The following is a 24,415-nucleotide window of genomic DNA, read 5'->3' on the forward strand; positions in this document are numbered from 1 at the left end:
TCACTACTTTTGACAATGAACCAAAAGCCAAAGGACTTGGCTTACCAAAAGCAGGAAAAGTGAATGGTCCTGCTAACTTGAGGTATCAGAGCTAAAGGAGATTGGGGTGGACAAAGTTGAGGCAGAGTGGGTTCAGACAGAGAGGGAAACAAGACAGTTTGCTGTAGATGCCATGACATGCCACCTTTTCCCTCATTTTTCACTCTTTCCAAAACATAATTTAAAAAACATATATATTTACATAAAACATATGTCTAAAACACTTGCTATTAGAAAAGTTTTGTAATTTATTTCATAGGGGATTTAGCTATTGGATATTTTGTGGAAATATTTTTAATAAGTATTAAAAATAAACATGCATAGAATGAATTTATTAGAATAAATAACAAGAAGGAAAATTTATCAGGCCTCACTAGATATAATTCAGCATACAGACAGGGCCCATTATTCCTCAGTTTGATTTTGTACTGATACATTTCATCCACCCAAGATCCTGAATTCTAAACAGTGTAAGCAGTCCTTTAAGATATAACTACACTGTGGCCAACAGAATTTTGACATTATACGGCATTGTCTGAATGTGCAGTTAGATCTTAAAGACACTTTGAGACAGTATCATTGATTAGTTCCAAAAGCAAGAGTATCAAGGCTGAACAAGTTCAAATTGTAAATGGAAGTAATGGTTCCATTACTTAAGGCTATGGATGTTTTCTACAGACACCTGGGATAATGAATAGAAACATTGTGCAAGGCAAAACCAATGAAAGAAAGAATTATGGGAGACTGGTTTTGACAAAATACTCTACAGACAGTTTTACTACTCTTCTTGTTCATATTTAAATACATACTGCAATTAAGTCCACAAGTAAAGTGAAAATATAGTGAAGCAGCAATGGAAACAGATCTAGCAGATGCAATTAATCCCTCCATTCTTAGATGGAAATGTTAAAAAGATGTAAAACAGGGTTTGTACAGCAGTGTTAAGGCTGCAACATGGGGTTGGGAAATAAGCAATTTCGTTAAATGAAAAAAGAGAACAAATAATCACAATGTACTTGCATTAAAATTTCATAGTGATCCCTTCAACAGAGGACTCCACGCATCAATCATGGCAGTGTCCCCCACAATCAGCACACCAATAGACCTGCCATATGTACACTGACAGGATTATCTACTGCCTATAAAAGATCCCCATATTTACTTGATATTACAACAACGTTTATAACCAACTTCACACAACTGGTTAAATCCTGAGATTCCCTGCAAAATACAGGATTTAGCTGGTAGTTCTTGCAATTTAGGGTGCCTCAGTTACATAAGCCTCAGTTATCTAAGTTTCAGAAATCCTATAATGAGCATAATTTTTCAAAAGAAATGTTTTTATTGAAATCTAAAATAACAGGAGAAAGGATATCCTCAGCAATATGAGTAAAAAATTATTTACCAGCTAATTCTCTATACTGCTCAAATGTCAAGAGCTATATAGTATTTCAAATTTTGGAGAAATAAGTAAAATCTAGTTTATCAAAATAGCAATGGTCTTAGAACAAAGCAAAACCTTAACTAGCCAAAGGAACAATAAAAGAGAGACAATTTTAACCTCAATTTCATAATCATTATAGAGAGTACAGATAATTTGATAGCTTTTTTCTTTATAAAAGCATCCCTAATTCTGCTTCTCTGCAGGGCAGTTTTGGATCACAGTTCTTACAAAATTTTCATGCTTTTCTTAAACATGGAAGCTCTAGCTTGATACAATTTAACAAAATATTACACATACTATCCCTCATAATCAAAAATGTCTTTTCCCAGTACATCAACTACAGATTGGTGACCAATAATATACATACACTAAACGAAAAAAGACTTTTTCCAAAACACAATCTTTGAAAATGTAACTGCAGGAGAAAGATGTGTAATTGCAGGCAGAGGTTTCAAAATTATTTCAGACGTGCAGTTTCTGCTCTGAAAGTTAAATGCATTATGCAATAACCTATCTTCAAATTTTCATTCAGAACAAAGATGATGGAGGAAAAACTTACAATTTAAGCACATAGCATCCAGTGGATTGTTTATAATCCCACTTTACACAAAGCTGTGCCTCTCTAACTGAAGTCTAAATGCTAGTTCTTCAAAAGAGGACTTGTGAGAGCCTCTAGTACACAACTTCTGTATTCAATCAAGTATACCTATCGTATTTAAGGACTTGCCTAGATGAAAACTGCTACTTGTTAGCTGTGTTAGGGACTACAATTCACAGTATGATGACTAAAGGACCCTGATCCTGACTGTGAGATCTCATACCCAAGGATTTACAATGATATTAAAAAATGTAAATACTAAGCACATGATAAGATTACAAGAATCAACTTAACTTTAAGCCAGCTACTAGAGCTGTACTTTATGAAACCAATTACAATAATGTCAATTACCCAACTCTGATATTGTGCATCCATATTTTTAAGCCATGTGCTGAAGAGAAACCAGTATAGCTTTATTTCCTGTCAGTTCCAACCCAGGACTGCTGGGCTGCACAAGCACAGCGCAGTGTGCAGCATTATCTGGGAAGTATTTGACTAACCATGGACTTCAGAAAGATGTTCCCTGCAAGCAGTCAGTACATCAGCACTCAAAATCAGATAGTGGCCTGGTTCTTACTTTGGGCCCTACCTTCAGGGGATAAATCTTTGTAAATAGTTTGCCATTTGGGAAAAAAAAAAATTAATAACATAGATGAAGACAGGCAAATGTGACACTGTGTACCCAGAGACTGCATTGCATTGTAGACAGAAATATCCCAGACACCCTAAAAACAGTAATGTTGCCACTGAACGTAAACAACTCTGAATGCAGAAAGGAATGGTGTAATTTCTATAAGCAGGACAGGAGCAAACAATACAATTACACTTAAATCTCTTTGAATCAGCCTGGTTGCCATTTATAGCAGTGATGAAATCCAACAAGTGGGTTATTTATTATAGTTTCAGTATTCAGCATCTCTTTTAAAAAGCATTGTAGGTGCTGCAATGTTTCAACAATGGTTCTTTAAAATGGCCCTTTCTTTAAAATGTGGTTGAACTTGACACTAGGAAATCAAACTCATTCCCATACCCTCCCATTCCCATGTCTGTCCTATTGAATTGCAGAATTGTTTGCAAGACTAGCACTTCCATTAGCTGTCTGTGCAAATAAATGTGGCATTTCCCACATTAGCTGCTGAACAAGAGTCTCTCCCACACCAGAATATTTTGCACTGGAGACTGAGGAGTCTGAATAACAGCTGCCTTCACTGACAGCACTCAAGTTACTTCATTGCTCCTCTTTTTTGAGCAGCCCCTTACAGCAGGGATGCCCAAAAGACTCTAAAGAAAGATTTCCCCTTTTTTCCCAGAACAACTTTTCTGGATTGCTCATGGTTTTTTTCCAATGCTGCCTGTGGCAACCTTCCCAGCAGGCAGTGCCTTAAAGATGAGTGTTTCCGAATTTCAAATAATTACAAGTGTGCAATGTGACTCTGGAACAATTTTAGAGTCTTGTCTGAAGAGTTAGATTACTACTAGGAAAGCAGATACTAAAGTCTATATGCAGGTTTTGTAAGTACTATTATTTAATGTCTCAATGAGCTATAAAACTCTCCTAAAGCAAATCCCTGGAGGGGGTACAGCCTACCAAACAGAAATAAGTATTTTTCAAGCAGTGACTGCTACCAATTGATTCACCATCATCTTCATTATTAAATAAACATCTGGGAAAGCCATCTATATTTTTAAGAGATACTTTTGCCTGTCCATAGATTGCATTCATTCAGTTTTCTGCAAATTTGCTAGGAAAGTATAGGTTTCAGGTAAAGCTTGTTTCTTCAGTGACAAGCAGCACAATTCTTCTTCTAAATAACATAACTGCCTTCATATTTGAATACACTGTTTAGAAAGCTGATGCACAACTTCAAATAGAAAAACAATAATTAAATTGTCACAGAAGATTTTGGAGGAGAGATAAACACAGTAAGCAAACTGAAAATATTCACTTAAACTGTGAATATTGTGTAGAAGTATTAGTTTTTAAAACTAAGACAGAGATGCCTGATGAAAAATACAACCCAGTCCAATACAACAATCTGTCTGGATTTATCTGTTACGTAAATTATAGAACAGACTTTTGGACACTGAGCCTTTAAAGTCACATTTTAACATTTTTCTGGGGACTCTTTTGCCACATACAAGGATGTTTTTGCAGCTCTCATTTTTGAGATCAGCCTTTCAATTTGTGCAAGACACTTTGTAAATTCCACCCACATAAAGATTTTAGTCTGCCCACTGATATGGTAGTGAAATTTGGAACAAATGCATATATGGAGCTCTTTTGGCATTCCTACCATTCTTCAAATCCTATAATTTCCTATGCATCTCCACTCTAACCATGCAACATAGAAAAAACCAAATCATAGCTCAATCCAATGATAAGATTCCTGTTTAAGTGAATTCAATGTTCTTGTAAACATCAAGATCTTAAGAACTTGCTAAGCCTACATCTTGAACTTCAATGGACTCTTTTGTTTGTGAGCTTTGACTTCAACCATCTGCAATGCAGTAAACTAGTGGCAGTTTGCTTTTATTTTAATGTAAAAATGCACCTAAGAGTAAAAATAAAAATCTATGCTATTCGAAAAAGAAAATATGAAGACTGTCAAATGCTTTCATATCATATCTTTGACAAACAATTTCTTGTTACAGCAATAATAAGCAGAACTTGTGTATACATGAAGATATCATTATCATTCTCTGACACTTGCTTAAGGACACTGGAATTTTAACACTTCATGCTTAGATAAAACACTTTGAACCGCTGTTGTGTTTCTTCCTGGAAAGATTCAGCAGTATACTAACTTGCCTTTTGGTTTCCTCCATTATTAGAATAACCAAAGCTGCCACTGGGTTGTGCCTGTGCCGGATGCCTCCATACAGAGGTTCCTGCTCAGTGCTGTGAGTGCTCTGTAGCACCAAAATGGCAAATGCACCAACATTCACATTACTTTACTGAAACAGTCCTCTGTAAATCTCTGATCACTTGAAGGAAAAGCCCTAAACATTTTATTTGGGAAGTATTTACTGCATAGCATCACAGGGAGAAGCTAGGGCTTCCTGTATCCAGGAGAACAGTGGAAATCCACAGTGAAATACTGACACCATCAAAATCAGCACAAAACCCTCACTGATTTCAAGGGAAGCAGAAATATACCTGGACTGACTTTGGACAGTCTGTATAATGCAGGATACTGTCCAACTTCGGTGCACAATTTGTTAAATACACTTTCATCTCCAAGTAGAAACTATTAGTAAGTCTCAAAGCTTCATCTGCACCGTTTCAGTTACTAGCTTGGGTACTCGGGCTGGAGACCTGCATAGTAAAATTAACTTACAGTAAGACACCCACAAGGAGAAAGCTCTTTTGAGGACCACAGAAAAACACTTCACAATGCTAGCGGCCTCCAGCCTACAAACTGAACACATGACCTAATATGTTTTGTTGTTTTATTTCAATTTAAATGCAGAACTTGTATTATATCAGAAAGCCTGAGGTTGTAATGATTCTAGGCAGTGACTCCTTCTCACCCCTTGAATCTCCTGGACAGAAAGAGAAGCAGAACATTCAGTAGGCATCACCCATTGCCAGTGTGTATGTAAATGGCACACAAATCTGCCTACTTGGGAGGCTTTAAAATAACAAATTGGTCTTGTTTCTCACATATCCAATCACTGGATCTTGGTAATACAGCTCAGCAAACACTTTTTTAAAAAGTGAAGTCTCATTTGTATTCTGTTAATCTTTCCTAGAGCCCTTCAGAAGAAATATTACTTTAATTTTATACCTTCCCCAATTCTTCAAAAGCCTATAGTAGCTCATGGAGAGTGGATGAAACCTAATGCCCATTAGTGGCAAACTCCCATAGGGAAAGTTCTCCCTCAGTCTTTGTCATGTAAGACTCCTGCACTGCAGCGTGATTGTCCAATTACTGTGAGATGTCTATCCTTACTGCAAACGAGCAAACAAGTTTATTAACAGCCATTACTCATTTTCTACAGTAGTTGTGAGCAGGCAGAGTGTTGCTTGCCAAATGCGAGCAGCAGTAATAGTTTGTATCTACACAGAGCTCATATCAAATACAATGAGCAATGGGCTTCACAGGTGAAGAGCAGTAGGTGGGTTTAGCTTGATTGTTAAAAAACCCAGCAATTTCAAATCACAGTGACAATGCAGTCATTAGACAAATAAATTCCCAATAATTGCGTAATTTAGATCCAAGAAGGATTAGGGTACCTTATTACCACACTTCTTTTTACATTTCAGAGTAACAGATTATTGATAACCAGCAAATTAAACTGTACAGTACAGTAGGTAACTGCAGCATGCACTAATTTAGCTGACATCAAAAGCAGTTAAATCTTTTGTCTTCATCAGTGAGAGAATGGCTAACCAGTCCAGAACTTTCATATAATTCATATAATACATCCTAGCTGTAAACATCACAGATCAATACTCAGCTTTAAGCATCACCACAGTTAACAAAAAATACAGTAAATCAGGGAGACTTATTTTTAAACTTTAAAACAAGTTATTCCACAATTAAAGATATGCACTAATTCTGCAATTAAATAGCCAAGTTTTTGGCAACTTGAAGTATTCAGCTATTGGCAAGCAGGTGCAATATTTAGAGGTTACTTATAACTCCACAGCCTAAGGAGAGGTTTCCTCAACTCCAGCTGTCCACGCACACTGTGACTGTGTATTTAACACCAAATCATTCTGCTTAGGAATACCACAGGAGATGTAGAGGGCAAAGACATACAGGGAGACCTGCCTTACATTCAACTTTATCTATCAATAGAATGAAGAAGAGCACTCTCCAAGATTCACACTCAGCATCCTCAAATACCACATTAATCTTCTCAAGAATGAAAACAATATTCTTTAAGTGTTTTAAAACACACTACCTACCTCTCTAGGCACACAAGCTTTCCATGACACAACTGGTCTTATGCATATTATTTTTTACTACTGATTTGGGATTCAATCCAGTGCACTTGTACAGACAGGACAAGAAACCTAATCCTGTGACTTCACAGTGTTAAAGTCTGTTAAAGTGTGCAGGCTTCTGCACACTTTGGCAATAATTTTAACTTTCAATGAAATTCTCTTTTACTCATGAGCTCTAGGCTGTTTCAACATTGTGGGCATACCTGTATTTAATCCAAATACCCTTTTAAATAATCTTCTCCATATTTAAGCTATCACCTCCAAAACATAGTAGGGAAAAGATGCCTTTTGACTTTGAAATAGAAATGTTGCAGCATTAATATTTTTAAGTCTAAAACCAGTGAGAAGATAGGTAATTAAAAGACATTTATTCTATCTGATACACTATTTACAACATACTGAACAACTTCCTTCTTTGAAAAATATCAAAGGGTAAAAATATACCAGAAAAGACAATCCTAAACTCTAGAGGAAAGGGAAATATGCATAACCATGTCCTTCCTTTTCTTGTCTCTCAGTTCCAGTTGCTCAGTACTTCCCATCACAAACATGGAGTAGAGTGCTTTCAAAAACATAGCTGCCTAGAACTGTAGGACAAATACAAAATAAACCACCTGGAAAATACCTGATCCTCTTGAAGCTGACTGGTAGGCCACTCATAGCACTGAAAATGACATTCTCTGGTCATAGCACAAGTAGGTTTGTCCTGGCTCTGGTCCCCAGACAGACCTTCTCCCCAGGCACAGAACCTCAGAGGAGGTCTTCCTATAGATTTGGAAAGCAGCTGCTGCAACCCCTTCCACAGCAGGGTGGGCAGCAGGTGTAAGCCACAGATCTGGATGTGCCATTCAAATTTCTAGCAGGCTTTGGGTGATTCATGCTGAATTCCTCCTTCCATCTGCCATGGAGATGTGTAGTTTCTTTTCACTGACTGCCTTGCCTTTCCTCATGCAAATTTTTCAAGGCTTGGCAACTTAACTACTCCTGAGGCTATCTGCCATATCAAGAAGTTTAACCTGTCATCCTTCCTTTCTGCCCTGCAATTACTTCGAAATGACAGGTTGCACAACAGCAATTTGCTGTTATTACTAACATGTAATCAGAAAACTAAACTCATGGGAAGGATAAATTTAGGGAGAAAAATCTGCTGTCTCCTACTTCAGACCATCCATCAGCCTATCCAGAAACACCAGAACAAAAAAGCACTACAAGACCCAAACAGAAAGAGTGAACCTTTCACCATTTGTTAGAGTACAAGCCCCTGAACACACAAAGGCACATTACTCTGAGCCCAGAGGCAGGGATGTCATCCTGACTACACAGATCTGCAGAACAGCTACAGTTGCTATTATTACACACAATTACGTTTGTGTTAACTTGTGCCAAACATTGGCTAGTTGGGAATTTAAGAAGGCAAGCTTTTCAAGTCAAGTACTGACAGAAACACAACTTCTGATCTTATTTAAATTTCCTTAAAGGTATTTTCAAAGCCTTTCAGCATCTTTCTTGTCTTGATATCCTTAACAAGCTAATTCCCAAGATTATTTATTCCACTACTAAAAATCAGAAGCCCGAAGACCAGAAAGTACGTGTCAAACTGGTTGAGACTATAAGAAGCACAGCTGAAAATGCACTCAAGTAATTACTTTACCTCTACAGGTCAGGAAGACCATTTTCCTTTCTTAAATATCTATTTCAGTCCTCACCATGAACTAATAGGCAATTGAAAAATACTATCAGGAGTTTAAGCCAGTAATAAAAGACAGTAAGTTTTTGCAGGCTATTCTTCATTCTAGAATTACTGCATGTGGTCACAGTGATCTCTCGCACTCACACATGAATGTCAGACTTGTCTTTTCCCAGAAAAGTCCAAAACAAAGGGGAAAAAAACTTTGGCAATGTCCTTTTTGACAGACATACAAGGAATTGTTTCCAGAAGGAGGAAAATTTCAGGATCAACGGTAGAAGTAGGCAAAAAGTACCAGGATAAGGAAGAAACAAATGCAAATAAATTTACATTTTTATCTGTAGCTCTATTTTCTATGGCATCATTATAGCCAAGAATATGGTAAGACCACAGCAGACTGTAATCCATAATTTGAAGCAATTCACTGAGACCTTGCACAAAGACCATTTTTTCAAGTCAGGCAAATAATCTTAAGCAGTAACAAGGCCATTAAACTAAATGGCAGACAATTTCTTGTAAATCACAACCCAGATGCCATTTTTGGATGTCACTAAAACATCACCAGCAGAAATTTAACTTGTTCATATATGTGTGTGTGTGTCTGTATATGCCAAATACAGCCCTCCTAGTCCTTAAGCATGCAAGAAAATCAGGGGTTGCCTAATATCAGACTCCTGTCTGTCAAGAATCAGGGTGATAAATACAGAGTAGAATCTAGAACCTAAGTCATGGTAGTTGAAAACTATCTGATCTTTATCACTGCATTTTTTTTATTTTCCTTCGGCAGCATTCTTTGACTTCATTTTCTGTATTCTAGATGAAATACTGTTTACAGTGAAATCTACGTTTCATAGGCTACTTCTGCTTGCCTTCTTGAAAAACCTCTACTCTTGCTGAGACTAATCTACATTAAACATGCATCAAGTTTTAACAGTTTATCCCCAACACACTTGTCTCCAAACTATTTTGGGATATTTGGGAATGACAAGATTTCACAGTGGAAAGACACAGAAGTAGTCATGGAATCACAGAATTGTTTGGGTTGTAAGGGACTTTTAAAGATAATCTAGTTTCAATGCCCCAACACATGCAGGGACAACTCTCACTAGACCAGGCTGATCACGACTCCATCCAACCTGGCCTTGAACACTTCTAGAAACAGGGCATCCACAACTTCTCTGGGCAACATATTCCAATGCCTCACCACCATCTGACTAAAGAATTGCTTCTTAGACTCTAATCTAAACCTCTCCTCTTTCATTTCAAAATCATTTCCCCATGCCTATCAACATCTGCCTGCATAAAAAGGTCTCTCTCCCTCTTTTTTATAAGCCTCATTTAACTACTGGAAGGCTGATATGAGGTTTCCCTGGAGCCTTTGCTTCTCCAGGCTGAACCTAACTCTCTCAAATTATCTGCATAGACAAAGTGCTCCAGCCCTCTGAACATCATCAAGGTGCTGTGTTTCTGCACATTTCAAATCAGTCTAGGAGCAGAAATAAATGTGAGGTTTATGTCAGGCTGTTCCCATAGCATGGCAAAACATATCTAACTAATGTGTCCCACATTTTTGTTGCAGAGTCATACCCCACAACAGTCTAAAAGCAAAAATGGAAGCATGATTATTTTTCCATGAACAGCAGCTGTTGCCCTAATTTACAAACTGACAAGTTCCTCTATGGAATAAATTACCAAGATAATTTATCAATATGTCAAAATTTACATAGGTTTTAATTATGTACTATCTTTTGTTTCTGCAGTTTCCAAACCATTACTCCTTCACTAGGATATTTTTCCATATTGAAGTTTCAATTTGCAAGTTTCAGCAGTAACACAACTACTTCTAGTTGCACTACACAATTCATCCTCTCCACCTGAGAAGTTGTATGGCAAGCATCAGCCTTGACTTATTCTTTAAAAGCACAAGAAGACCAAGAACACCAAGAACATTGGTTCTCTCCCGCAATTCATTACCTTGCTTTTAACCTTGGTAACAAAAGCTAAGTTTTAATTCATTATGGCTTAAGGTAAAGCAGACATTAAAAACTAAGATTGCATGCCACTGAACTGCTATCCTCTCTGGAAATCAGCTCAGAGACTCATTTTCACAGCAATAATAAAGCTTTTGAATAGCAGTGTATTTACCATGCATTTGTTAGCTATGCAGCTGCATATTTAGTAAGCCAATGATATCCTGGTGAAATGAAACCCAAGTAACACATTCAACACCTGTATTTGTCTTGAGATGGCAAACAAGATTGATAATATTTGACTCCAGAGATTGTCCTGATTAAATGTGAATTAGGGAGAATCTATCATAGGCTTGATAACTATTTTAATTAAAGTCTTTTATTTTTAGGTTTGAATGGACACGATTTGGTTTATTGTTTAGTACCATAGAGAGGCAGACTATTTGATTTGGTTTTTCAACACCTGCTTTGCTTTTCAGCTCTAGAGAAACTTTAAGCAGCTTTAGACACACTGTAGATCTTTCTTACCTTCCTGACTGAAAGCTCTTCCACATGCTGTATCAGAGTGAATTATGTCAGCATGTACTGACTAGAAGTGACACAGGTCTGGATAGATGGAATCAAAAGCTTTGTTGTTATGCTCAGAGGACACCAGGTGGTGGTGCAAGGCTCCTTAGTAGCATATTTGCATTCCTTACATTGTGACATTCATGTCGTCTCTCTCTCCAGGCTACCTTCTCTCATTCAAAAAGCACTGCTAAAAGTTTTGAGATAAAAATTGTAATACTGGGCCTTGGGAAGTCCAGCCAACATGTTTCTGACAGCATTCTCAAGTGGACACCAGCAAGAAGGGGAAGAGTAAGCCAAGCATACACAAGCACTTTTTTCTGAGCAGTGTCCCTGATGCCAGACAGAAGAGTGTTGTAACTGCAAGTCATCTGGATTATTCCAATCCACCCCATTTCCCAACCTGGCCCTACAAAGTCTTTAATAAGCTTTAGTAGACTACTATTTCATGAAAACAGTCTGGTACAAATCTCACTCTACCACCTTAAAACTAGACATGGTATTCTTAATACTTAAATTTGACACACTCTGATAAAGTCATCAGGATCTTTCCTGTTAAAAGTCTTGTATTCACAAACTATCAAAATGCATTTAGAACTTGGGGGAAATAGTGTCATGGTTAATAAGGTTTCACAACACGAGCCATTTACTTTCCCCTTTTTTCACTGTTTTTTGCTAAGCCCATAATTTGCACACTTTCTGTCCTGTTCACTCATACAGTTCAGAAACAAAGGCTATTCCTACTTCTAACACAACATTTCTATACAAGATACCCAGGCACCACTGCAAAGCCCCTGGGTAGAAGAGTTTAACTGTAAAGACATAAGGACATCATAATTCAAGGCATTCACAAAGCTCCTTAGATAAGTGAGAATGTCCTATAACACAGCAGCTACAGAAAAATCTACTACTAAAGAACTTTGAGAGTAAGAAATCAAGTCAGGTATACGTTAACTGACTTTTTTCAACATGCAAAGCAAACAAATTCAATCTGTGAAAAAATTTTATTACTTCTGGCAATGAATAATTGATAGAAATTAAATAATCAGGAAAAAGATAAATATCAGCACCTGACACTTTTTCCTTCTATAAAGAAAAGTTTTCTACTTAGATACCAGTTTCAATCTTTGTACAAGAGTTATGAATATTTTAGGAATGCAATTTTTTTTTTTTACTGTGATACACACATACATTTTGCATGTGCACAGCACCTTTTCATGGCATGTTACAGCTACCTGGCACAGCAGTGTCATCAGGGTTTGTGCTGAAATTCACTTTCACTTGGCACCTCCAGTGCAATACACAGATTCCCTGTAATAAGAACTGACAAAGGGGAAAAACTGCTGCTGTTTGCAACTCTGCCTACAAGGGCTAGCAGGCCAAGAGATGCTGTTCTCATGAAAGTGCCTGGTAAAAATGACAGATTTCTATATTAACTCTGTAGGTCGTAAGTTCAGTGCAAACTACGAAAGAGCATTTAAACCAAAGCAGTTGTTAGTAGCTCAAATAATTTTTAATAATTCATCTGTTTTCTGCACTCTTCCTGCTGCATTTCTTTGAATACTTCAGATCTACACTTGCCAACTATTATAAACTATAAAGCCTTCTTGTTACAACTAGCTGAAAACAAAATTAAAATCTCATCCAATAAAACTCGGATAACAGCAGGCCCACTGTTTTTATGGCTAAAATTAAAAGCTTTATTCATATTGCAAAGCAGTCAGACACAAGATGGAGTAAGCACCGTTCTGACAGGCTCTGCACCAATACAACAGGAGAGAAGCCTTTGCACTAAAAGACTGACAAGTCTAAATCATTAGGGGAATGTTTTTACAAGTGTGGGGCACAGAACCCCACAGCCTGAAGGAATATTGGCTAGTGCAGAGGAAAATAAGGGAGGAGAGAAGTCAAGTGAATCCACTCTTACACAGAAGGTAAACATTAAGCAGAATCCACCTGGGAGACAGTTTTCAGCGAAAATATTTCAGTGAATGCTAATTTAAAGCAAACACAAGACACAAGATTCATAGGTTTTTGAAGAAATATTGTGCTGAAGCTCCTGTAAAAGCAAAGCAGATCCAGAAATTCATCCTACTATATAAACAATTATCATTTTCATAGTATTTTTAACATGTTCAAGACTTCCTCTACCATATGACTCTACATGTTAAAATATTTTAACTACAGCTTTTCTCATGTGATTAATCAAGCATTTATTTTCAGTCTCTGGAAGAATTTCAAGCTGAAATGTGGGGTTTAGACACAGACTGAAAAAAAATCATTTAATAGGTAACTGGAAAAAATAATTGCTATATTAACTAGGTAGGCTGAGTCTAATTCTAGTAATTAAAAGGATGAAAATGCTGAAATGGCTACTTGCCCTTATCCCTCCACAGTGTGAAAAAAGTAACCATCAAGTTGAAGTCCATTTAAAAAGCACTACAGATAAATAAGGGGGGTGAGAGAAAAAGCACAAGGACAGGAAAGCAAACAGGTATGTAAGAATGAACACACATGCATGCTCTGACTGCCATGTATCAGTAATAAACTGCCTGAAAAGTAACAATGACTAACCTCCACATTTTAGTGAAACTGTGCATCAGGCTCACACAGCAAGGCAGAGCTGGAGGTTTGATTCCATCCATTTGAAGGAGGAGGCCAGGAACACCATACAGAACCAGGTATTTCACATAAAAAAAAAGTACTTGAGCTAAAGCCAGGCCACCTAAAACAAAAAATAACAAAACAAGAAAACATACCTTCAACAAGTCCTGAAATATTTTAAAAGCCTGTTAATATTTATTACCTTCAAACAGCAATATTATTCCAAGAACTAAGGCAAGCATCATTGCTTGATGGGATACACAACATTTGTCTCTTCACAAGAGACACGGCACACAAGCCCATGCATTTATGACATTAGGCACATATACAGAAGGGTACCATCATTCCAGCATGAAGGCACAAATCTGCATCTGTAGGTCCACTCTCAAAAATCTCTGGACTGTGGGTGTTGACTGCTATAAAAAAAAACAACTGACTTATGTTGAGCTAAAAATCAGAATATACCAATATTAGCAATGAACATTTACCACAGGGACAGTAAACTTAGCTTTGCAAAAAAAAAACCCAACCAACCACTCTAAATTTGTTGCTCCAGAACAGCCATAAACAATGGTTATAAACTGCACGTTATCCTGATCTCCACAAACATTCCATGCCCTGTCAGATTGATTCCCCAGAAAAAATACCCCTACTGATGTCTTGTGAAGGCTGACCTAGAACAGGGACTAGACAGAGTTAAAGAATAAAGCAGGTATTTATTAAAAAGCCTCAATGGATACACCTTGGGCAGTACAAGAGTGCAGCCAGGGCTACACCAAAGATGAACTTAAAATGGTCACAAAATAGATGACCAGTCACAAGGTCTCTCACTTTTATGAGTTCTGGTTCATTTGCATATTGAAATTAATTGTCCAGTTATAGCTTTAAGTTAGGAAGTCCCATCCTTCTTGCTTCTCTCTTCAGTCCACGTTGTTTATGCTCATAGGCTCGAGATTTGGGTTGTTGTCCTTGGCCCCAAGCTAGGAAATGAATTATTCTGTCTACCTACTCTATAAAGAGAGCTTACCATCCCTTAATATGAAGCTCAGAACTACACACTAAAGCAGTACAGCATCTGAAAAATATAACAGCTAAAACCTAAGGCATTACTACAAGATCCCCTTCTGCTACATCCAAGGCATAGAAAACTGGGACTCCACTTGGCATAATGGTCCAAGCATATTTCAGTTTTCAAATCCACAAAGGTCTCCTTAAGGTCTTGTAGCTGCCTTAATTCCAAAGGAGAAATTTCATAAGTGTGCTTGCTCACAACCTCAGGTTATGACAGAAACTCCAGCATCTTACACAGATCTGAGATGAAAATCATAATCTCATTATGAAAATCAAATATTCTCATTATTATTATTCATGCAATTAACAACCTTTGAATGCATTATAAAAGAAGATTATTCCTACTAATATTCTAAATGTTCTTTGTTTTTACTTATTGACCAATAAGTAAAAATACAGTAAAAAGCAGAGGCCAACACCTTTACAGAAACTGGTGAGGTCACTGCTGAAAGACCCAATAACTTTGGTGAACTTCTCCATCTGACAGTTGACATACAGAAAATCTCACCACAAAGAAGGCAAACTAAAATTATACTTTAATACAGAAAAAAAATATAAAATGCAATTGCTACATCTACTTCTACTCCAGTGCTCTGCTTTTGCTCAGTCATATTACCTAACTTGACTGAAGGATTTCAGACATTCAACACAATTTTAAAACCTTCCAGCACACTGTCCTTGGGCACAAAGTTTTTAATCTGACTGCAGCAGTACAACTCCATGAACATTTAAGTAACCTTCTTTTTAAGGGGGGGACGACATCTCTATTGAATTCTGCTGACTAATAAGTATACAATGGATGACAACCAGAAGCTAAGCATTAAAAATTCATCTACTGTATAATAACCTAGAGTGAAACTCTGGCACTGATAATGTAAAATGCAAAATTCCTGCTGACCTACACATGGCCACTATTTTGCTACAATAATCCAACATTTTTAGTTTTGATATCATAATCCTTGTACACAATAAGCAACAGTTGTGCCATACAAGATAAAAATTGATGTTAGAACAAAATACTGAGACATGAATCTTATGTTATTTTACTTCAGGGAAACAGGCATCAAGTATTCAATAACATTTTTCCCCAGAGGAAAACAAACAATCAGAAGCACAATTTGGATACTAGCCAATTAGCTCCACATTAGATTACTGCTAAATCATCTGTACAGCCAAATTTCTGCTTTAATTCCCTTCTCATTCAGTGTCTCATTTCTTTTATGACAAATTTCATTGGAGAGCTGAACACTGACACCCACACAAACCAATTATGAAGATCACAGCTGTCTGTGAAGTTGTAAAACTCAAAATCCTTTGGCTGTGCTTGATGGAAAGGTATTTAGAAACAGGCTTCCACTCTGAGACCCAAAAAATCAATACATTTGATTTTAAATGTAACAACGGAAGATTGAGTTCATGGATACCAAGTCATAATATGCAAGTTGGGGAAAAAAGGCATTTTCTCCATCTCCAATAACACACATCTAGGTTGTCATTACTGTAACTAACAGGCAGCTCAGTAGCACTGGCATCTTAAACACAGACATCACATCACAGTCACACCCAGCACACCGGAGCTACTCTGGGAGTGGCAATTCTAAGACTCACAAAAACAGCAACACAAAGGTCCCTATCAAAATACACAAGTCAAGTTCTCATAGGTCTTGAGCTTATGCCAGCAGTAGGAGAGTTCTGGCCACACTGGGAAAATTAACGGCAACATTCACAGCCACACAATAGCTAGGCTGCACTGGCAACAGGCACAGGCTTTAAACCTTCTTGCATACCTGAGACATTCAAGCTGCTTTGCATTTGCTCCATTCTAGCACAAAGTAGCCAGAAGCACACAGCTTCACCCGATTGAGAAGCATGAAATTAACAATCAAATTCATTAATTAATATCATGTAATTTCTTCTCTAGTGTTTGATATAATTCCTCCAAACACATGAGCATTATTTTAAATGGAAACAAGCCATAACAAATGTATATTACAACACACCTAAGAGGAAAAAGTACTGCCAAGATTGTATCTTTTCTCCAGAATAAATTAATTCAAAGGATTGAAAGTTGAGGTGTTTTTTTTTTTTTTTTCTTTTAACAGAATGTCTTAAGGGATAAAGTATCAAGGTAAAGTACCTGATCTTAATCCCATGCATTTCAATGGTCAAACTGTTTGAAGTCCCAGACTAAAGCAATTTACTTTTATAGAAGCTGGTATTTTCAATTTATCATCTTCCAATCCTTAAAAAATTCTAAGTTTTCCTATGCTTTAAAAATGTATTTATCAACCTTCAAATATTTTCCTTAACCTTAAGTTTACTGCAAAACTGCATTTCCTAAGTTTCATAGAACTTTAAAACAAAGATCATGACAAATTAGAATATTCACATGACTTAATTTTAGTCTTCATGCTCTCAAAATTCTGACTGGTAGTTTTTGACAGAAGTTAACAAATAGAATATTTTCATAAGCAACAACAAAACGTTTGCATCCATATATTACAAATCACACTTGACATTTTTCTATCCTTAAGACAACATCAAAAGTCATGGTAAACTGTAACTTAGAAGGCAATTTTATTATCAGCACATCACAACTTTACCCTTTTTGTAGCTACATTGACCCTATGGCATTAGTGATTGTAGATGCTTGTTTTTGTCAAGTACCAGGACAGGTTCCACTAGCAAACAGAGATAAATATGCTGTCACGTTTCAAAAGGGTTATTGACACATGGAAGAAGTCTAATAGGAAGCAAACATTTATAACAGCTCAGAATTTCAGGCCATATAATCAAGTTCAAAATATCTCAGCCTCCCAGCAGCACACAAGAAGCAAGAAACATCCTTCTGTGGATGGAGTAGTTGCAAGAAAGTACCACAGTGTTTGTCCTGGAAGCTAAGTGCCTATTTTTAGAGATAGCTGAATGGACATAAAGGTCCCAAAGTGAAATTACTTAAGACTTAACAGCTGTCAAGGGACTCTCAGTCAAAGCACAGACAGGTCTTCCAAGTTAAAGTAAGCCAGAAGGCTTTAAAGACACCTACCATGAATACTCCCAAGGATTTTGAGAAATTTGGTCTAGTGGAAGGAACGCCCATGGCAAAGGGGTTGGAATTAGATTATCTTTAAAGTTCCTTCTAACTCCAACCATGATATGAAAACATCTACTCTAAGTATTATGTTCAATTGTTAATACTTTCAGGGAAAGGCTCTCTAAATAAACCAAGAGTTATCACACTGCATTGCTTTTACTGGGATAAAGTTAATTTTCTTCACAGTGGCCAGTGTGCAGCTGTGTTTTGGATTTGTGCAGAAAACAGTGCTGATGAAAGCAGAGAAATGTTTTTGTTACTACAGGGTTTAGAAAGTCAAGGTCTTTTCTGCTCCTCACCTTTCACCAGTGAGAATGCTGCGGGTGCACAAGGAGCTTGTAGAGACAGAGTCAGGACAGCTGAGCCCAACTCACACAAAGGGTATCCCATACCATATACTCATCCTAGCATATAAAGCTAGGGGTATAAGAAAGGGGGGATATTCACAGTGATGGCATTTGTCTTCCTAAGTAACCATTGTACATGAAAGAGCCCAGCTTCCCTGGGGCAGATCCAACACCTGCCTCCCCAGAGAAATGGGGCATTAATTCCTTGTTTTGCTATGCTGTGCACGCAGCTTTTTCTTTACCTTATCAACTGTCTTTATCTCAATCCACAAATTCTCAGTTTTATTCTTCCAATTATCATCCCACCTCTCCAAGAAAAGGAGTGGGTAGCTGTGTGGTGCTCAGTTCCTAGCTGGGATTAAGCCACAATATGCATGAGTAAAAAAAAAAGTAGTCATAGGAGTAGGTTAATTGCCAATATGGTCTTGAAGTTTAGCCTACAGAAAAGATTAGAAAAAGAAAAATTACACACATGAACACTTCTTTCTACAAAACAGGGAACAGCTTAATATTTTAGAAAAAAAAAATCTAAGTTTTCTGACTCATAGTATTATTTCCACTTTTCAAACAGACCTCAATATGCCAAATATTTAATCAATTTCTCCTTATCATTATCTTCCAGGATGGAAAAAATCTCAGACTCCTCTTAGTATTTCATTGCTACTTAGATGAACAGATCCCCTGATTTCAATAGCAGAATGCTGCATCCTTCTGAAAATGAACTCAGAAATCTATTTCCTATCTGTGGGTTTATCATAAAAAACTGCAAATACATCAAAACCAGTACTCTATCAAGTTTACACAGACTACTCTGTAGGTCTCACTGTCAAAGAAGAACACACATAACATTTCTTCTTCTAACAAATTAAAACATGGGATCAGCAACTACAAATTAAGCCATGTGGCTCCACGTTTAAACAGATCATATTCTAGACTGATTTACATGCCACTCATATGAAAACACCCTTTTGAAGTAGTAGAGCCTAGTTAATAATTAAAACAGTGATAGCTAATTGACACTACCTTGTGCATGCTCCACTAGAACAAAAGGACCACACGTGGTTAGGACTGATACATGAAACCCACAGAGAATTCCTGACATTCTATCAAGTGTTTACATCTCAGATGTATATCCATACATCACACACCTCTGACAAAGCAGACAGATTCCTAGCAAAATATATTTTCACAACTCTGGGATCTATTAAGATCTAGATTAATCCAGGGCAACAATTATACTCAACAACATATTTTCATATACACTTCTGTCTTCCATCATTCCCTGTACTTTGCCAGATGGACATGAAGCTGTGCTCAGATGAGCAGAGATAAGTAGATGGTGCTGAATCACCAGGATAAATGTGAAGCTCCATCAGGGAAATACAGGCAATGCTTCTTCCAACATCTGCATTTTCAGAATCACACTTAACAAACAAATGACTTAGCAAGACACATTTCAGTTTCTATACAATAGAATGTACCTTAGCAAAGTGAATTTTACCATTGATAGTCTACGTTGTCATAGCAAAGAAAAAAAAAATCACTTGTTTCAATTTGAGCTCTTTCAACCAATGCTACTAAGCTCCCCATTACCACATGTCAGTGAATTTGTCATTCAGCTGCAGAAGCTTGAAGAACAGACATTGAAAAGGATCACCAATCTAACTGTCTTTTACTCATTTCTTTTCTCTTGCTTCATTACATACCATATCCAAAAATTACTCTGTAGAACAGATGAACCTCTGATCTGGCACAGTGTAGCTATTGTTCTGTTATGCTGCAATTCATCAGGACACTGGATTACTGGAATTCATAGTGGTTTTTATTCTTGGTGCCTGCAAATCTACATTTTACAATGCAAAATGTAAAGGCAGAAAATTATTCCAAATTAATGTTAAAACCGAGAAGAATGAAGTACCATGGCTTCCATTAACATGGAATATGGGTCTTCCTGCTGTGTCATTAGTTCTGAAAGCACCCAATTCTTTCAGCCAATCTGACTGATGCTACCAGAATGAGATGCAGCACTAACACAAAACCGTGGAATTGCTATAAACACTGCATTTGATAGTCATCATTAAAAAAGCACAAATGCCCTGATATTGCTCAGTATGTCAATAGCAAACTATCCACAGACACAAACATTTGTGAACAGAGACACAATGATTTGTGGATTCTGAAAAATGCTCACATTCTCCAAACAATGGCTTCCTAGGACCAATAAATAAAAGTTCTGTGATTACACAGCTGACATCTTTAAATTAATTCTATATTCAGACATAAACATCCCTTCCACAAAATGAAGGGCCATACATATATAGCATAGAGTTGGATACAGCCCCATCATATTCCTCATTCTGTTCTGGATGTGGGACCTAATATTTGGTTACTGAAAAGCTATATTGCACCAATTGGTATGTTGCTGCTTCTAGAAACTCATTTGCCTCTGATTCCATCCACACAAGAGAAAATACTTCTCTTACTGCTGGGTAACATTCTCCTACTATTTTTTTAATTTAACACCTGTGTGCCCTTAGCAATATTTGTTTTGGTCACTCTAGTATTCCTGCTTTACATGGCCATAAATGGCACTGTTATACACTAGCTTTTTTTAACAAGCATTGTAACTCAGGATTTAGTTGTGGTATTTTTTTATTTCTTTGATGTCTCACCTTACAGGAACAGCACACAGTGATGCAGAGCACACTGTAACTTCACAGTCATGAGGAGTAGACTGACATTGCTCTTAGGTGTTGGTAGCAAAACTTCACAGCACTGTTGTCTTACCTGCACTTCTGGCATTTACGGCCCATTGCTCAAAGTTATCCCAGAAAAAAAATGCAGCAGCTGATGTAAGCTCCCTAATTAGGGGTAACTGCAGAGCAGCCTCACAGCCTTTCCCTTAAGTTTACCAGGCTATCAGGGCAGCCAAGCATCACTGTGTAAATAGATGTTCCATGCTGTTTTAAAGCTGCTGAATTCAAACAGGACACCCAAAATGAACAAACCCCAGCAGTGCAGAGAGGCTTACATACCATGGATAATCCTCCTGAGTCAACAGCAAGGTTCTTCCTTGGTCTTAAGACTCAGTTATGTGACAAAATTAGTTCCAATAACACAGCATGCAAAGTAACAGAGGAGAGTGTTTGGCTCTGTACAGGAGCTGGTGTAGAACCATGGTAAGATCCATAAGAGTCCAGTAAGACTTAACAGTAAATTATTACTAGTACCAATACTCATATATTGGTAGCTCCCTAAAGCAAGTCACAATAGTGGCCTATCACTGATTTGAGTTTAAGGACACCTATACAACCATTGTGATAAAACCTGCAGAGAAAACATTAAGTGACCAACTTCTACCTCAAAAAATCTCATTTATAGTATAGTTTAAATACCTGCCAACATTACTACAGGAAAAAAAAGCTCAATGAGAAAAAGGTTACATTTTGAGTACACCTATCCTAAAGGCAAGGATCGTCACAGGCAGCTTGCTAAAATACAATAATTTGACATTTGGCAGCTCTACAGTCCAAACTTGCTCTACCAATGGCTTACGTCTCCTGTTGCTTTGAGGCATTTTCACCTTTTCTAACCCTCTGTTCAAAATGCCTTTTAATTCTTAGGATAACACACTTTATTTCATCAAATAAATATGCAGACAACTTAGCTGTTGCCTATAGTGTAACTCCCTTCCCACCCTACAAGACCAACACTGGTAGTCTTGAAGGGAGGGAGGAATCCATCAGTAGCACCACTGCTGGAATATTTAATCCCTAATGCTGGAGCTTTCCCTGCATTATCAAGTGGCCAGCTTTTGTAACACACACAAGCACTAGGAGCTAACAGATTTAACTCATCAATGAACTGACATTTAGAATAGAAAATGAAAACTCAGAATCCCCTTTCTAAACAGTGACTGAGTGAGGAGTAGAACAAACAACAAACCACTGAGGCAAACCTCTCCCTTTCTTGCTCTCTATCTGCCCTTGCCCTTTTTTAGATATAAAAACGATATACTAAAACATGTATCAAGTGTGTATGTATGCACACAGGGGTACACAGAGAGTGCACACATTGCCCTCTGCTGACCAGAGTCCAGTGCAGTCCAAGTGTTCAACACACACACTGTGGTGACACAGGTGAGCTTCAGCGAGTGCTGGACAGGACAGTGTGTGCATCAATCCCTGCTGTAAGAGACACCTCCTGCAAGTCAGGAGTCACCAAGGCTTTTTCAGAAACCAGTTTTAAGGTCTGGGGTTTCTTTGCTTTTCTTCTTTCTACCTGGTCATACAGATTGAGAAGTGGGGGCAGAAATCAAATCAACCATGTATGCCAGTTGCTTACATTCCACCACCTAAAGCTTTTGCTGATTTACACTGCATTTGTCAGCACTCCTTTTCCTCACAGCTGGGCATTTTAATGAAATACCAGGGAGCTGCAGACAGGGTAGAAGTGAGGGAAGCCAAGCAGGAAAACAGAACTGAGAGGCACTGACTACTACTTTCAGGTTACCTTATTTGCAAGTCCTTCCTTCTACTGTTTTTACAAGTTCTGTCCTTTTCAATGTGAATGCAAACTAGAAACATCAATCAGAAGGAGATAAAAATAATTCTTAGCATGCCCCTTCTTCATCCCCACAATAAATAAACTCCTTTTAAGTGTCCACTTCCATGACTTGAGGGGGAGAATCACCTTAGACCAAAATATAGAGACATATTCTAGACTGGAAAAAGTACAGAATATTTTTTAATTTAGGAAGCAGCTCAATAAATTCAACTAAGCTCATGGAGAATCCACATGTTATATTAAGAATCTGTAGACCACCTTTCTGACAGTGGCTGGCTATAATGTGCTACATTTAAGTACCTACAAATCAACATAAAAGAGCTGAAGACTGGGGTTCTTGAAGTGGGGGAGGAAGAAAGATTTCTGCTATTGTTTCTATACTCACCCAAAGCCCAGTAAGATGCAGATTCCAAAGGCAGAGCACTACTGTAGAGAGCATGGATATACATGAGGTGAATCATCAGCTCAGCCAGGCACCACCAAAAGAAAATACGAATTATGCCCACAATTAAGATGCTGAGATTGGTCTTCACACTGAAAGCTTCTTGTCTCCTCATCTAAAGAAGAAATCCAAAGAGGTTACCTGGCACAAAACTGATCATTTTATGCAAAACATTTATCCTGAGAACTTTTGACTACATCATTTGGAAATTCCTCACACACTCTGCAAGACTGGTCTCTCCATTCTCAATCTCAGTAAGCAGTAGAAACCAACAAGCCAAATGTGTATGTATATTGCACCTAACTGTTGTAAAAAAGGCCAACTATTGTTAACCTGAACAGAATCCAGACATGAGACTTTAATTCCTGCAACTTGACCTCTGGAGATAATACAAAAAGATTACAGAAACTGCAGCTATGAAGATTTTCCAAGGAGCAGCCCTTCCAAACAGGAACAATGACTGCTTACACTTAAAATACCTCCAACTTCTACCAACTGCAGAGAATCAATAATTTGAGGACAGCTCTTAATTTTCCTCCCACAGCATTGCCAAAGTCAGCAAGATCTACAGAATGTGCTGGGAAAATGGAAATGCAAGTTAAATATTCAATAAGGCAAAGTCTGCAGTTGACAGGCTTCTCAAGAGGCTCCAAACTCTTAGACTGCTAACTGCAGTAAATACATTGGCATATTATTATTGCACCACCTTTCCACAATAAAAGAGAAGAGAATCAAAAACCAGAAACATAGGATTGCCTAAAAATTCAGTCATGCGTTATACATCCATTATTGTGTGCAACATTTCCTTCTCCAGTCTCTAACTGGCCATCAAAAATGCACATACAAGAGAAGTAACCAACTCATCTGCACAGGCCCTCAGTCCCAAGCACACTATAGTAAACACACACACTCATTTTCGAGGGCTCCAAATGTTGCATCAGCTACATGGCAATGTGAAAGCTTGGAGACTTGCATTTTATCACAGGGATTTGCACAACAGGCCTTCAAAGCCACGTCTAGAACTGCTATGCC

At 37.6% G+C, this 24,415-nt stretch overlaps 1 protein-coding gene across 5 annotated transcripts in view; it reads right to left on the reverse strand.

Annotated features, from left to right (window-relative positions):
- HHAT (hedgehog acyltransferase) overlaps nucleotides 1–24,415 on the reverse strand; it is a 145,652-nt gene that overhangs the window by 114,209 nt on the left and 7,028 nt on the right. For all 5 annotated transcript variants that reach the window (XM_021547627.3, XM_031504257.2, XM_021547628.3 and 2 more), the window contains 2 exons: nucleotides 23,327–23,498; nucleotides 13,834–13,984 (listed from right to left, as the gene is read on the reverse strand). In XM_021547627.3, coding sequence (XP_021403302.1) covers nucleotides 13,834–13,984; nucleotides 23,327–23,498 — 323 coding nt within the window. The remainder of the gene's footprint in view (nucleotides 1–13,833; nucleotides 13,985–23,326; nucleotides 23,499–24,415) is intronic.

This window comes from Lonchura striata, chromosome 3, assembly GCF_046129695.1.
Source record: "Lonchura striata isolate bLonStr1 chromosome 3, bLonStr1.mat, whole genome shotgun sequence".
Classification (NCBI taxonomy): Eukaryota; Metazoa; Chordata; class Aves; order Passeriformes; family Estrildidae; genus Lonchura; species Lonchura striata.